The sequence below is a fragment of the Agrilus planipennis genome, unplaced genomic scaffold (assembly GCF_000699045.2).
Source record: "Agrilus planipennis isolate EAB-ADULT unplaced genomic scaffold, Apla_2.0 scaffold122, whole genome shotgun sequence".
NCBI lineage: Eukaryota > Metazoa > Arthropoda > Insecta > Coleoptera > Buprestidae > Agrilus > Agrilus planipennis.
Window position 1 is genome coordinate 214611 of NW_020438884.1, and position 15051 is coordinate 229661.

Here is a 15051-nt window from a genome sequence, read left to right on the forward strand (position 1 = left end):
AAATGTTTTTCATTCAAATAGTTCAGAAATTAAAATTTACTTTTAACTTAACCGTCTTTTTGTAACTAATACGTAGTACCTATTTAACAAAGAAAAAACATTTAGTATATTTATTTCACGAATAAAATAATTACGCAACGCTTCCAAATATTATGAAATAGAGATGAAATTTATAAATGAATACTGTACATTTTAATACTCAAAAACGACGTAACATATTAATCGCAATTACAATTTCAATTACTTAAAATCTATAAATAAACATATTAAGGTTCATTTAGTTCAGTCAGTTTATTCGATTTACTGTAATTACGATTACCTAGGAAACGACAAAAAGACAAAAACAAAATTTTGATTTCCCCATCATCCCTTAAATACACATTTGATTCAGTCATATAGTACTGCCCTAAATGAAACTGATGAAACTAAGAGGTTTCATATTCAAAAAATACTGCGATAAATATAAAACATACTTTACTGATGTACAATATTGCATATTGAATAATAATTCCACTAAATTAAAGACGTGTACATGTACTGGGGCAGATTAGACTATAAAGGGATTTCTTATTAAGTCATCAAATAATTTAATACACATTTTGAAACTACGATAATCTCGTTTGATCGATTAAAAAAGGAACTAACAGAAATGAAACAACAACATCCGTAAATGTTCTAATAATTAATATATAAGGAATTATGCGTCACATTCGACCTGTGACGCGAATCTCATCCGAAAATCGTTATCCTTCGACGTAGATGACGACATTGCGTTATCTTCCTTATCATCATCTTCTTCATCCTTTTCTTCTGTCCTACTTATCGTATGTACTCTATCACATTCCACATCAATTCCTGAATCGACAGTTTGTGGATCATTTGAATTTTCTTCTCCTTTCATTTTTTCTCTTGTTTCAATTTTATCGTACCAGTCTGGATCTTCGTCTTCAGTAGAATCCTCCTCCTCTTCAATTTCATTTGTCTCTTCAGCTGGATGGTTTTCGGGAGAAAATTTCGCCGGTGCTTTAGCAACAACATTCGTCTCAAGAAGTTGTTCAATATCTTGCATTTCGTCTTCTATCGGTTTTTGCTCAATAATCCTTTTGACTTTGTTTTCTTTTTTGGCGAGAATTTGTGCTCGTTTAGCCATCAACATTTCCAATGGTAATCTCTTCAATATCACTTTCACTGACAAAAATCTCTTCAACTCTTCCGTTGGAATATCAGCGCGAACGGTGTCATGTAGCATTTTTTCTAATTTACTTTGCTCTATTGCATCCTGAATTTGCTTAAGAACTTCGGGATTCAAATTCTCATCCACATCCTTTAATTCATCTTTCTGCTGCACACTGCAGAGAAAGAAAATATTAGTAATTCAATTTATAATAATCGTTACAACTAAGATTAGTTAGCTTTAGGGTGGTATATGGTTTGGAATATTGGAAAATTGTTTATAAAATATAAAAGAAGTTGGTTAGAGTTTTTCTCAATTTAAAAAAATTAATATCATCCTCATGTAATTAAAATTTTCTTATTCTATTAATATTTCAAAACTTACATTTCGTTATTTGGACTTGCTTTGTTATGTTCTTCTTTCTTAGGTTCTTCTTTATTAGATTCTTCTTTGTTAGGTTCTTTTTTATTAGATTCGTTTTCTTCATTTTTATCTTTTGTCTCATTTGTAGCAACTTCGGTAATTTTCCGAGTGTCTTCTGCAGTTTTTGCTTTATCCATAGTACTTAACACAGTCTTTTCAATGTCATCTATTATTTCAATGGGAGCTTCCGGATTAATTAAAGTCGCAAGAGGTCTAACTTTAATAAAAGCACCCGCCCGTGGCTTATTTTCAGTTACAGGAGGCGGTTGATTATTCAAGGGTTGCTTCTGTTGTTTTTCGTTATCGTCCACACAAATGACATCGTCGTCATCTTCAGACAATGAAGTAGATGGTGTAATAGTAGTTGAAAACTTCAATTTAGTTAAACCATCTAAGAACTCACTGCGCAGATTCTTTCGAACTTGTATCAGAGAATTGATTGAATTACTCAATACCTCTTGTAGTCTATAAAACAGTAAAAAATTTATTAAATAACTATGATATGTACAGAAATATTTCTTTTAATATTATCTTGGATTACAAATAAAATTTTAAATATGAACAATATGCTCGAAAATTGATCTGAAATTAGTCAATACAATTTACGAAGTTACTGTGCAAATATTGCAAAAGTATTGACAAATTAGGAAGAATTAAAAATACACGATATTTACATCCAAACTAACGTTCTTGGCTGCAAGACATGAAAAAAACTAAAAAATTAGAAAGGATAAGAAAAGTTACATTTTTAGTATTTAGCAAGCATAAATAAAAAAATGCTGAAAATAGTGTTGATAGAATAGCTTACTGATATAAAATGAATAGAGATAAAAGAAACTGTGCTAAGTTAACGGGAAAATCAGCATGCGCAAACTGTGGAGAAAAGAAGGTGCATATTTAAGATATGAAAACATACTACAATACATACTATACTAGATTAAATAAATAAACTAAATATTAAATCACTTACTTATTATGCACGTTAGCGAGTTCTTCGAGGGTAAGGGCAGTGTTCTGTTCTACCGCTAAAGATTCTAGTCGTGATGAAAGGGTATAATTAACCCGCTTCGATAATTGAGTGGCACGCTCAAACCACTCATGTTTCAAACCAGGTAAAAGTTGTGTTGTTTGTTTTGTCTTTTTTAAATTATGCGTCACAGTTACGACAGAATGTCCATTGCCTAACGTCGTATTTGAAAACTTAATCATGGGCTTCACAACTTTATTTTTTGTTTCAGGAGATGTAGTGCCAGTCCGGGGCTGAATGAGAGTCACATCTGGCAGCATTTGTTGCTGGGGTTTTGGTAATTGATAAGTATTAGCCTTTTTCGTTATCGTGACGTCATCTAAAATTGGCATTATTCGAGGGGCTGGTATCAATGGGGGTGGCTGCTTAACAGGAACAGATGGTGCGTTTGCTGTTGTTGTTTCGCATTCTTCATCTTCCATGAAGAGAAACACATCGGGTGTGCACACCACTTCATCCTCCACTTGGGTGTTCAAAAATACTTCTCCTTTATTACTTGATTCTGTTTCTGGTTTTGGTTTTATAAAAACTGGTTGTCGCACTTTTCTTTTTACTTCAAATCCAGTATTATCTAAATAAGGATCATATGGCAGATCATTAGATGAAGTTCTTTTTCGTTTCGCCGGTACAGGTTTTGGTTTACGTTGACAGCATATGCCCTCATCTTTCCTTAATCTTTCAGGATCATTCGCCAATTTAGCACATCTAAAACAAATATGAAACATGAAAGGTATGTAGTGTTAGCGGGTTTTATTAATATTACTTAATTTCAGATAAAGTATATTCATAAAGTGCTCTGGTCATTACTCTCAGGCTAATCATTTGCGATGGAACACATACAAAACACAACCAATCATCACTCTCTTTGACTTCTTCCAACTTCTTCCTACCCAAATTTTTCCAAATGCATTTCTGAAATAGAATGAAAATTTTAGTGAAATTATTAAAACCAATTGGCATTCCAACAGTGGAATTTCTTCAGTACTCCAGAAAAACAATGCACCTATTCCAAGCATTAATAAATGTAGTTAGTAAAATTAAAATAACAACAAAAAAATCTAAAATCCTCATTTGTAAAAAATTTTCTTACTTTACAGAATACATATGGGCAAGCAGCACAGCAAAGTACATTTCCTCCTTCACCACACCAACGACAATAAAGTTCGCTACCATCTTCATCTTTTTCAAATTCTCCACTACAGTAAAAGTCATAGCAATGTTTACACAATATCACTTTTAAAAGGGGATGTATATATCTTTTGTTCTGATTAACAGGTGCTGTACCCAAATGTTCTTGACAGGCCGTACAGTGCACACGATAAAACTGAATGCCTGGCTGAGCTAAAAGTAAACATTTGTTCCAACCATTAATTTGAAAATACCATAAAAAATTGTCAATAACTATAAAAATTATAACCTAAATTACTTTATACATATAAATAAAGTACCTTCACGAAAAAGTTCTTGATAATGTGCCAACTCCTCGAGAGAATATTCTTCTGGAATTGTAGCAGATATTATATTTTCGAGTTCTTTAAAGCAATCTATTGGAATCTTTGGAGCTGCAATTTCATCAGAATTTTCACTTTTTGAACTGTCAGACACGTTAATAACTTCATTACTATTTTCCTTATTTGCATCTGAAATTTACCGCAAATATTAACAAAAACACAAATAAACCTACACTCTTTTTACCATCATCGTTCAAAACAGGATCAGTCACGTTTATAACTTCATTACTATTTTCCTTATTTGCACCTGAAATTCACGGCAAGTATTAACAAAAACACAAATAAACCTACACTATTTTTACCATCCTGGTTCGAAACAGTGTCAATCACGTTAATAACTTCATTACTTCTTTCCTTATTTGCACCTGAAATTCATTGCAAATATTAGCAGAAACACAATTAAAACCTACACTATTTTTACCATCATCGTTCCAAACAGTGTCTGTCACGTTAATAACTTCATTACTATTTTCCTTATTTGCACCTAAAATTCACGATAAATATTAGCAAGAACACAATAAACCTACACTATTTTTACCATCATTGCACAAAATAGTGCTTGTTTCACTAATGCTGAGACAAACTTCAGGTACTAACAGATCTTCCATGGTTGAACTTCCTAATCACAAAACTTCTAATTCATGAAAAATATTACATTTCTTTGAAAGATGTAAACTACAAAAACTTCCGTTTCAAAAACAGATTAACAAAATATATACAATTAATCAAACACGACTAATACATTTGACTGAGAATAGTGTATTTTGCCACCCGTAAAATCATAAAAATACTAGGTAGCCAAAGAAATATTTGAAGGGAGTATGTCAGAAAGGCTAGCGACACAAACCGACGAATACGCAATATTAACATTGCTGCAGCCTGCAGCCTAAACGCCTAGCGATAAGCCTAAATTGTTTTGACACATCCGTGACATATCTCACTAACTGGCAACAGCGTAAATTGCAACCAATCAGAACAAAGTCTGAAGAAGGAATCAAGGTCAATAACGAATAGTTTGATTGCTCTATTTCACTCTTTTGAACGCTTACTTTCTTGCTGATTCGTTGAAGATCGGTACAGTCACGAAGAATTTTATAATGGCGAATAATCAATTTATTTCTTTTTAAATACTATAAATTACATATGGTGGTACTCGCGATTTGCAATATTTACAGCTTGTTCATGATTTCAATACATATTTTTCAAAATTTTCGCTTTAGAATTGTTACCGGCTGCGCCTTGTATTTACCTCAGCGTTACAGAAGCAGCCGTAATACTGCTACGCGATTGGTCACATAAATTGCCACCTCCATCAGCCTCTATTATAATACGGAAGACTCACGGAGTGAGTATTGTCTGGTATTGTCGTTGCCATGTTTTTGCTCTTATTTGTATGTATTATTTAATAACTTTCTAATTTTACTTTTTTCGAAAATATCTTCATTTTATTAATTTCAATAGTCTAAAAGCTATCAAATAAATGAATAGCCTACTAAAAAAATCAAATTATATTAATCAATATGTATTTTGCATTACGCGGGTAAACCCTGACCAATCAGGCGACGTTATTTAACTGAAGTTAGTCCAGATAGCATAATGTACTTGCCCAGCGTTACAGAACCGGTCGTTAACACTACTTTTTAAATTTAACCTTTTTTTTTAGTTGTACTAACCTTGTTTGACATATAAAATGTTATCATTTATTTTTGCTACATTATCCATTACACCACCAAAACCTCCTTTTCTCCATTTATTGAATAGTTGTTTGACCATATTATATGTTGGATTTATTCGAGCATTAGCTGTCACTTCTGGCAAATTAGGTACATTGTTTAAAAGAGTTATATTCTGATGTTGTTTAATACTTTCACTAACTCCCAATCCATCTTCAAAATATCTTATGTACTGTTTTTTAATTTCATCATCCATTCTTAAAAATTTTAAGGATTCGCAAGTATCGACTGCATGATTATGTGTAATATTCATCTTAACAATCCCTGGGAAAGGTGAGTCTCCTTTTAAAAATACGTCATTCTTTCGTGTTGCTTTGTTACACTTTTTAATTTTAATATCAATACTTGATATACACCCACTATTTCTTTTAGAATCCTGTCCTGTTTTGTTTCTTACAGAGTGTTGGCAAACAAAATGCTTATGAAATACTAATCTAAAATAATAAGAAAACTGAAATGATGACAACAGTGGCAATATCTTAACGCAAAATTTAACCTTTGGGGATTGTAAACTCCATTCCTAACAATCCAATTTGTATTTGTTTTTTTTGAATACTCATCTAACCATTTAAGAGCGTCACTTTCACTCATAAAATTTGTTCTATACACTGTTGAACTATCTTTCTTATTTTCAACTCTTTTAAAAATAAATATTGACGATGGCTCCATGTTTAGTTTTTTAATCCTTAATTAATAAAACAGATAAACAAATTACAAGTAGTGGAAAGAAAAATCCAAAACACAGTTTAGGTTAATGTTGTCTACATGTTGTATCATTGTTGTAATGGACATGTCAAACGATTAAAGACATATTAAAGCATAGACAAGAGAGGTTTAAAAATATTGAGCTGTGGCGGCAATTTATGCGGCCAATCGTAAAGCAGTATTTATTGTTATCTATGGTTGTTTTGCAATGCAGTAATTCTGTGTAGTGCTTGGCCTAGGTGCTTGGGTAAGACATTATCTATGGGGTAAGACCCTAGACTAGGAAGACGTAAGACCATGTAGGTTAGAGAGGAGAACGATCGCTGTAGAAGTGTCCAAGAAATATGGAGAAAAAAAGTAAGGCGCTGCGGTTGCTAAGTTGTCTTAATAAAAACCATGCTGTTTTGCGCAATTTAAAAATGATCTATCAGCATTTTATATAAGTTTATGTAATATTATTTATTTAAAAAAAATACAACGTGTGATTATACAACACGCTACTGAAGTGAAACTTCATCAAACACCTATGTTCAAACACACAAACATACCGGCAGCTATGTCTCCTATTTGTGACGTAGGATTGTTAACAATAGCAGCTGTCGCTTTCAATGTTTTTTGACGCGCTCTGTACTCACGTACTCGTTGGGCACCGGTTTTTGGTGCCTGTCGTATAGCTTGGGGTTGCTGAGATTTTCGTTGACGGTGTATTCTCGATCTTTCTGTTGATGTTTTTGCCATAATTTTTAATATTCCAAATGAAATACCACACACACGAATAATAGTTTGTAAACTGTATTACAACACCTCTTATATTATGTTTTTAGGTTATATTTTACATTTTGTTGTATAACGTCCACTACGATATCTATTATACTCAATGTTCTAGTATAATATTCAAAATAATATTATTTTTGAAGAGAAACTTCTTTACGCACGGTAAGTTCGTTTCATGCGAGTTGCCATCCAATTTATTTGTTAGTTTTTAATCTAATTTTCAAATTTATATACAACAAAATACTATGAACACAATTACAAACACCATAAACACCTAACTTCGCAAATTTATGCTTCAGTACGTAGCGATCGTTCTCCTTCTCTCTAAGCTCCATGGGAAAGGGGCAAGATAGCAAGGTATTTAAATTTCCCGCCTTTTACTTTTAGTTTGTCCTCAGCATATCACGCGGCGTAAAATTCAATGGCACAGTGACCCATCTACGACAACTTTTTAAGCTACGATCTATTTTACGTTTGCGTACTCTATTGTGCTTATTGTACTCTATAAAATGCGTATTTATCTATGATGCAAATAAATAAAATGCATCTTTTTGGATATGTATGGGTTATGGCATAGACATATATTAATGGACGTGCCTTAGCCGTATGTTATTGTAATAATTTCTTGGCTCGAAAAGCGAGAGAGATGGCGTATGGTTTCGGAGTAATGTTATCTCTTTCCTGACACACCCACGCATTATCGTGAGAGAGATGGATATTATCCGAAACTTCGTTCCATCTCTTTCTTTCGTTGTACCACAATTCTGACCGCTAATGCACGTCCATTAGTAGACGTCGATGGGTTATGGTATGTGTCTATTATCTATGGTATGTGTAGTTGTTACGTGAAGCTCTACGTTTTGTTTATATTTATGTACACAAACATGAAACCAATTAATTTTACCAGTTTAAAGTAAATATAATTCACAAATACATTTCAAAAAAAATATTTTATACATACCTACGTTAAGATTGTTAGTATTAGCTGATAGTGTGTAATAATTCACGGGTGGTATTTTTAATGTAGTCGATGGCCAAAACAACTGAAGAAGTAAATTAATGTTATTGTTATTGTAACAATAGTTAGTTTTAGAAGCATGTAGTTTAAAAACAAATGAATACTTTTCAAATGATTAGCCGGTTCCAATGGTTGGAGATTCTCATTTGTTTGCTGATAGCTAATGGTTTGTAAATTATTATTTAACCAATAGTATACATACAATACGCGAATACATCCTTCAGAGGCAAACTTGTTTATTTTAATGTAATGTTTAATGATATTATATTAATATTTGCTATCTGCAGCTGGTCATGTTTACTGTTTTATATGAAATTTTAAGTTATAATGTGTTTTACTTTTTTGGGGGTTATTGTAGTTATTCATTTTTAGTTCAAGTAACATATTGTGATGAACCCTTACTGTTGTATTCCACAAAAAAGGATATACGAATAGCAAATAGTGCAAAAACCAATAATACAAAAATTAAACCTGTTGTTCTTATTCGAAATTTAACTGACGGAGCAGCATTAGACTTTCATTATGCAGACAAAAAAATATGCTGGACAGACCACAATCTTGAAAGTATACAGTGTGCAACCTATGATGGAGTGGAAACAAAAGATAAGGTATAGCAATAAATACATTATTTAAAAATTTCTTCTTTTTTATTTAATAATATTGTATTAGCGTTCTTTGAAAATGCTTAGCATATTTTTATTATTCATATATTTTATATTTTCTTTTTAGATTGAAATAGTTACTAGTGGTAATGGTTTGCTTTCACCAGATGGACTAGCATGTGATTGGTTTACAAATAAATTATATTGGATGGATAGTGAAACCAATCGCATAGAAGTTGCAACCATGACTGGGTTATATCGTAAAGTCCTTTACTGGACAGATATTGACCAGCCACGAGCCATAGCTCTAGTTCCTATGAAAGGGTATAATAAAATACAATAAATTGTACTCATTTATTTAAAAGAAACAATTTTTAGTTTTATGTTTTGGTCTGACTGGGGAGAAGTCCCTAAAATAGAAAGAGCTGGCATGAATGGAGATCCATCTACTAGAAAAGTTATAGTTTCAGAAAAAATTTTTTGGCCAAATGGTCTAACTATTGATTATGAGGCAGAATTAGTTTACTGGATCGATGGAAAATTGTTGTTCATAGATGTAATGGATTATAATGGACGAAACAGGAAAACAATATTGAGAAAGGGGCTTGAATATCCTTTTGCATTAGCACAATTTCAGAATAAGTTCTTTTGGACTGATTGGAAATCATGGTAATACTGTACTTAAGATTAGCATATCAGTAATTATAATTATTACATTATAGTTAATCAAAACTGCATTAGAGAATTTTGTTAAGTATTTTCTCAAATGTTCCATATTTCAAAATATGTTTATTTATTATACTTTTCGATACTACATTTCTATATGTCTTTTTTTACAGGTCTATCCATGTTTATGAAGCGAATACGACAATGGAACCAAAGGAATTTATCCACTCGGACTTTGTCCCGATGGATATTCATATGTGGGATGCTCGTCTCCAACCACATCTACCTCACCCTTGTGAACGAGACAACGGCAATTGCTCGCACTTGTGTCTCCTTGCGCCTTACCCTCCCGGTTACTCATGCGCATGTCCCATTGGTATCAAACTCATAGATAACCACACATGCGCAAGCGGTCCCCAAGAATTACTTATACTTGCGCGACGCACAGACATATGTATAATATATTTAGATTCCCCGGATTACACTCTCAAAATCCTACCCCTTACGGACATAAAATACTCAATTGCGGTCGATTATGATCCTGTGGAAGATTATATTTATTGGACAGACGATGAGGTCAAAAAAATTCAACGTGCTCGTTTAAATGGGACGAATCAAACGGACGTAATCGTGTCGGAAATATCTTATCCTGACGGGATCGCAGTAGACTGGGTGGCACGCAATTTGTATTGGACTGATGCGGGAATAGACAGGATCGAAATGTCGCGTTTGAACGGGTCTTATCGTAGAGTTATTATTAGTGAAGGTCTTCTTGATCCTAGAGCGATCGCTGTTGCTCCTGAATTAGGTTGGATGTTTTGGTCAGATTGGAACGAAAAAAGTCCTAAAATAGAGAGGTCTAACTTGGATGGCAGTGAAAGAGAAAGTATTGTAGAGAAGTATTTAGGATGGCCTAATGGTATTACTTTAGATTTGAACTTGATGAAAATCTACTGGTGTGATGCCAAGTTGGATAGAATTGAGTACTCAAACATGGATGGATCTGATAGGCGGGTTTTAATTAGTGATAATTTACCCCATAGTTTCGGATTTAGCTTAATGGGCGATTTTCTGTATTGGACTGATTGGCAAAGAAGAGCTATTGACAGGGTCCATAAAGAAACAGGTAAGTTAGTTATATATGAGATAGTACTTATTTTTTGTGGTTTTTTATTTCTTAAAAAAAAAACGGAACCCTGACAGATTACTTATGCACAAGTACAACTGATTATCTCAAAAATAGGTAAAGGTAAAGACTTGTAAGGTGTAATAATAAATTATACTGACTCAAATATTATCTATAAATTACCTCTTAAAAAATGTTAATAAGAAAATAAGTATAGTAAGTTTTTATGGAGGAGAGTAGTTATTTGTTTGTTTTGGTGTTAAAAAACCAAACTTTTATTGCTAATAAAGGAGTCTTCATTCCAAAACAAACTTTTTGATAAAAGGTTTATTTAATAATACTCGATGAGCGTTAGCTAACAAGGATAATGTGTATGTGTGTTAATGAAATAAACAATCAAAAGTCTGTATCTATAATGTACAAATTTCGTTGAGTTCACACGGTGAAATGCATAGTTTCGATTAATGATTGTGCCGTAATGTTTATACATACAGGGGTCGGCTGGTTAGTTTGTATAACAGCATTAGTTTAAAAGAATAGCTATAAATAATTCATTTTTTTTACATGGCATATTTTTACTAGAGTTTATAATAGTTAGAATGAACTTTTTTACAGGGGGTGGCCGAGAAATAATAATCGACCAAATAGCCAATGTAATGGGTCTCAAAGCGATAAGATTGGGGGAAGTACGCAGTAGTAATCCGTGTGGTGTGAATAACGGAGGTTGTTCCCATATTTGCCTTTATAGACATAATAAAACCTACGTTTGCACGTGCCAAATAGGCTACGAATTAACCAAAGATCGTCATAAGTGCGTTGTACCTGAAGCTTTTTTATTATTTACGCACAAAGACAGTATTGGAAGAATCAGCATCGAGAATGAAAACAACGAAATGGCAATACCAGTGACTGGTATTAAATACGCCAGGTAGCGATATTATTTTTGAATTTTTTTTTTAGTAGCGTAATACCATCGAATTAGATAGTGGTAATAGTAATTTTGAATGAATGCAAACACTGTATGGTTAAAATAGACATAATTTTATTAAGTTAATGGGAAAATTCTATACACGAATAATTTCAATACCTCTGTTCTAGTGCTGTAGATTTTGATATTGCCAATAAGCGTATTTATTGGAGCGATAGCAAACAGAAGGTCATAATGAGAGCCTACATAAACGGATCTGATCCTCAACGAGTAATAGAATTAGGTCTTATGTCTCCCGATGGTATTGCTGTTGATTGGCTTGCACAAAATATATACTGGGCCGATTCAACTGCAAATCATATTGAAGTAGCCCGTTTGGGGGGTTCGAGTCGACGCACTCTTTTGTGGAGAGATATTGATAACCCTCGTAGTATAGCCTTGCACCCTCAAGAAGGGTATGTATACCTTATCCTGTTTAAAAATATTTTATGTTTATTGAATAATTTTCATAAGTAATCTGATCGTTTATTAAGACAAGAGATAGTGGCTACCCCGCTACCACTGCACTGTGATTTTGTGTACTTTTTTGTATTAAATGTTTTATTTTCTAGTTATATTTATTGGTCAGAATGGGGACGACTAAGAAGTATTAAGAAAGCCGCAATGGATGGCACGAATCCACAAACCCTAATATTAAATGCTTTCTCTGCAACCGGTTTAACAATAGATTATGAAGAGAAACGTTTATTTTGGGCAGAACCAAATACTCCAGCAATTATGTCGTCTGATTTGAATGGTTTGGATAAACGAATTATAGTCAAAGAAGATATTGTCAGACCTAACAGTCTTACTTTGTACAAAGATTATATTTATTGGAGCGATGAATCCACAGGTTAATACATTTTTTTTTAATAAAAATTAAATAAACAAATAATATTAAATTTATTGATGTCATAATGTTAAATTAATAACTAGAGAGTATACCTTATTTTCGTGAGATTTACAGATTTGTAATTTATGTATTCATTATTCCGTTTTATTTATTTCTGACGTTTTGTAGGAGAAATATCAAAAGTAGAAAAATCATCTGGACTAAATCACACAAAAATTCATTATATGCAAGAAAAAGTAACAGATCTGCTTGTATTTCATTCATCTAGACAAAAAGGGTTTACTCAGTGTGCTGTAAATAATGGAGGATGTTCGCATTTGTGTTTGGCACGCCCTTCTGAGACTTCGGATGATGATGTATCATTCACATGCGCGTGTCCTACACATTATACTCTACAAAATAATACATGCACAGGTAAATCTATATTTTTATATAAAATTGGATTTTTTGATAAATAATTTTTATTATTTAAAGCACCAAAACAGTTCATGCTATACAGTCAAAGGAATCTAGTCGTTCGCCTTTTACCCGATACATCAGATTGTACTGAAGCGTTTATTCCCGTTCAAGGCTTGAAAGGCGTAAAGGCAATCGATTTTGATCCAGTGAATCACTATTTATACTGGGTATGCCATTTTAAATAATAAAATAAAAAATTAAATTAAAAGTCACTTTCATTTTAAAGATCGAAGGAAAGACTCATTCGATTAGGAGGGCCTTAGATTCAGGACTTCACATGTCCGTTGTAGTACCAGGTAGTCAAAACCAACATCCTTTTGATATCGCGATCGATGCTATTGGTCGTTTACTGTTTTGGTCTTGTGCTGCTCAGGAAGCTATTAATGTTACACGATTAGATAACAATTCCGCTGTTGGAGTTGTTGTGCAGAAGGAGGGAGAGAAACCTAGACTATTAGCAATACACCCTACAAAAAGGTCAGTTACTGATTTAAATTATTTTATAAATAATTATCAAGCATTAATGTGAAATCAACTTAATTTCGTCCTACTACAGATTAGGAGGAAAAATTTGTTGCTGCTGTGACAGCCTAGCTGGAAATCTCGTAGGTTAGTGGTAAGAGTNCCCCTGGCTTTTTCATCATTAATTTGAGGTAATCTGTAGTGGGAAGAAATTAGGGTGATTTCACATTGATGTTTGATAATTATTAAAATATTAACCGCTACTAAAAGTAAAAACTTTTTTGAAGTATTTATTTTATAAAAATATACGGAATGGTTGCATTAATTTGTATTATTTCAACAACACATTTCATTTTCCATTTCAAATGACATTTAACTTTTTTATTAGTAAAAATTCAATCGGTAATGGATATTATACAATAACATGAGAAAATTTTATGGAGAATGGTAATTTTTATTGCAGATTATTATTTTACACTAATGTTGGGACCGTTCCATCTCTCATTCGTACAAGAATGGATGGAACACAGAAGATTGTGATTTTTAAAGGATCTGACATAGCAGCTATTGCTGTAGATGCTGAAAATGAATTGATTGTCTGGGCTCAAGGACAGAATATTTATATGAGCAATATTGATGGAGACAATCAGTAAGTTAAAGCTATTAACTAATATAACTTTTTAACAATTACATTCTAAAAAAAATAAGACTAAATAGTAATCATTCAGGCTTCTGTTGATATATCTTAATAGCGTTTTTCTCCTTTTTTTTAATTAAGCTACGTCGTTTTAAATGAAAGCAACTCAAAAATAACGCAGTTAACAATCTATTCGGGTTGGTTGTACTGGCTGGACAAGCAAATCCAGCAACTACAAGGCCGGGAATTGAAAACAGGTGGTTCACATTCAGTCGTCATAAGCCACGCATCCCTCGTCGATCTAGTTTCCGTCAAACTTCTTGATCGTAATCACTCTTGTGCACAATACCCTCGAAGGTGTTCTCACCTGTGCGTGATGAACGGCACAAGTGCTGCCTGCGCATGTCCGCACGGTCTTGCTTTACAAGATGACAAACGAACTTGTGCCGCATTGCCAGATTGTGGTAACGAACATTTTACTTGTTCTACGCAAACACAGAGTATTAAAGACTGTATACCGTTCGCATGGAGATGTGATGGTCAGATGGATTGTGAGGATGGGTCGGACGAGGCGGGATGTCCCACATGTCGAAACGATCAGTTTCGTTGCCTTAATGGCCAATGCATCGAAAGGTATTTTTTTTTATTTTTGACCGCACAGTTAATTACATACGTCTGACCACATTAGAGCTTTCAGCAGCACTATTTTCTGCCTAACCTGTGTAGTAATTTTTTATATGTCATAAATATTAAAAAATCAGTTCCTAAGTAGGGAGAAAAAAATACAGAAATAGGCGAAATACCAAAAAGAAATCGCATACATTATCCCATTGCCACTCGCAGTGATTAAAAGTTTAACGCTAAAATAGTTAAATTAACAATTATAATTATATTTACAAATCAAAAATTGAAAA

General features: G+C 33.0%; 2 protein-coding genes across 4 annotated transcripts; one reads left to right on the forward strand and one right to left on the reverse strand.

Annotated features, from left to right (window-relative positions):
* Positions 1–461: 461 nt before the first annotated feature.
* Positions 462–7429, reverse strand: LOC108736369. 3 transcript variants are annotated; one of them, XM_018468766.1, is made up of 12 exons: positions 6365–6549; positions 5809–6302; positions 4674–4754; positions 4557–4619; positions 4438–4500; positions 4320–4382; positions 4073–4264; positions 3715–3965; positions 3388–3536; positions 2568–3329; positions 1559–2062; positions 462–1349 (listed from the first exon to the last, which is right to left on the reverse strand). In XM_018468766.1, exons 1-12 carry the CDS (start codon positions 6535–6537, stop codon positions 698–700), a joined length of 3447 nt encoding a protein of 1148 aa, XP_018324268.1. In that variant the 5' UTR covers positions 6538–6549; the 3' UTR covers positions 462–697. The 3 variants fall into 3 exon arrangements, with proteins under 3 accessions (XP_018324268.1, XP_018324270.1, XP_018324269.1); XM_018468768.2 differs by lacking the exons at positions 5809–6302; positions 6365–6549 and adding an exon at positions 7122–7429; XM_018468767.1 differs by lacking the exons at positions 4320–4382; positions 4438–4500.
* A 745-nt stretch (positions 7430–8174) lies between these two features.
* LOC108736362 (low-density lipoprotein receptor-related protein 6) lies at positions 8175–14887 on the forward strand. Its single transcript, XM_025981597.1, has 13 exons — positions 8175–8531; positions 8738–8973; positions 9095–9291; positions 9346–9636; positions 9807–10759; positions 11375–11687; positions 11858–12142; positions 12299–12579; positions 12748–12993; positions 13054–13205; positions 13265–13515; positions 13964–14149; positions 14279–14887. The coding sequence occupies exons 1-13, from the start codon at positions 8462–8464 to the stop codon at positions 14814–14816; spliced, it is 3999 nt and encodes a 1332-aa protein (XP_025837382.1). The 5' UTR covers positions 8175–8461; the 3' UTR covers positions 14817–14887.
* Positions 14888–15051: the final 164 nt, after the last annotated feature.

Bases quoted from the DNA above. Each gene is read 5' to 3' on its own strand.
- LOC108736369 (XM_018468766.1), bottom strand. From the start codon at position 6,537: ATGGAGCCATCGTCAATATTTATTTTTAAAAGAGTTGAAAATAAGAAA. The intron at 4,755-5,808 runs GTTAGTACAACT...TTTTGTGATTAG, and splicing joins CATTTTATATGTCAAACAAG to GAAGTTCAACCATGGAAGAT. The intron at 3,330-3,387 runs GTAATATTAATA...TATTTGTTTTAG, and splicing joins TATACTTTATCTGAAATTAA to ATGTGCTAAATTGGCGAATG.
- LOC108736362 (XM_025981597.1), top strand. From the start codon at position 8,462: ATGAATACTTTTCAAATGATTAGCCGGTTCCAATGGTTGGAGATTCTC. The intron at 12,143-12,298 runs GTATGTATACCT...TTTATTTTCTAG, and splicing joins GCCTTGCACCCTCAAGAAGG to TTATATTTATTGGTCAGAAT. The intron at 14,150-14,278 runs GTAAGTTAAAGC...TTTTTAATTAAG, and splicing joins AATATTGATGGAGACAATCA to CTACGTCGTTTTAAATGAAA.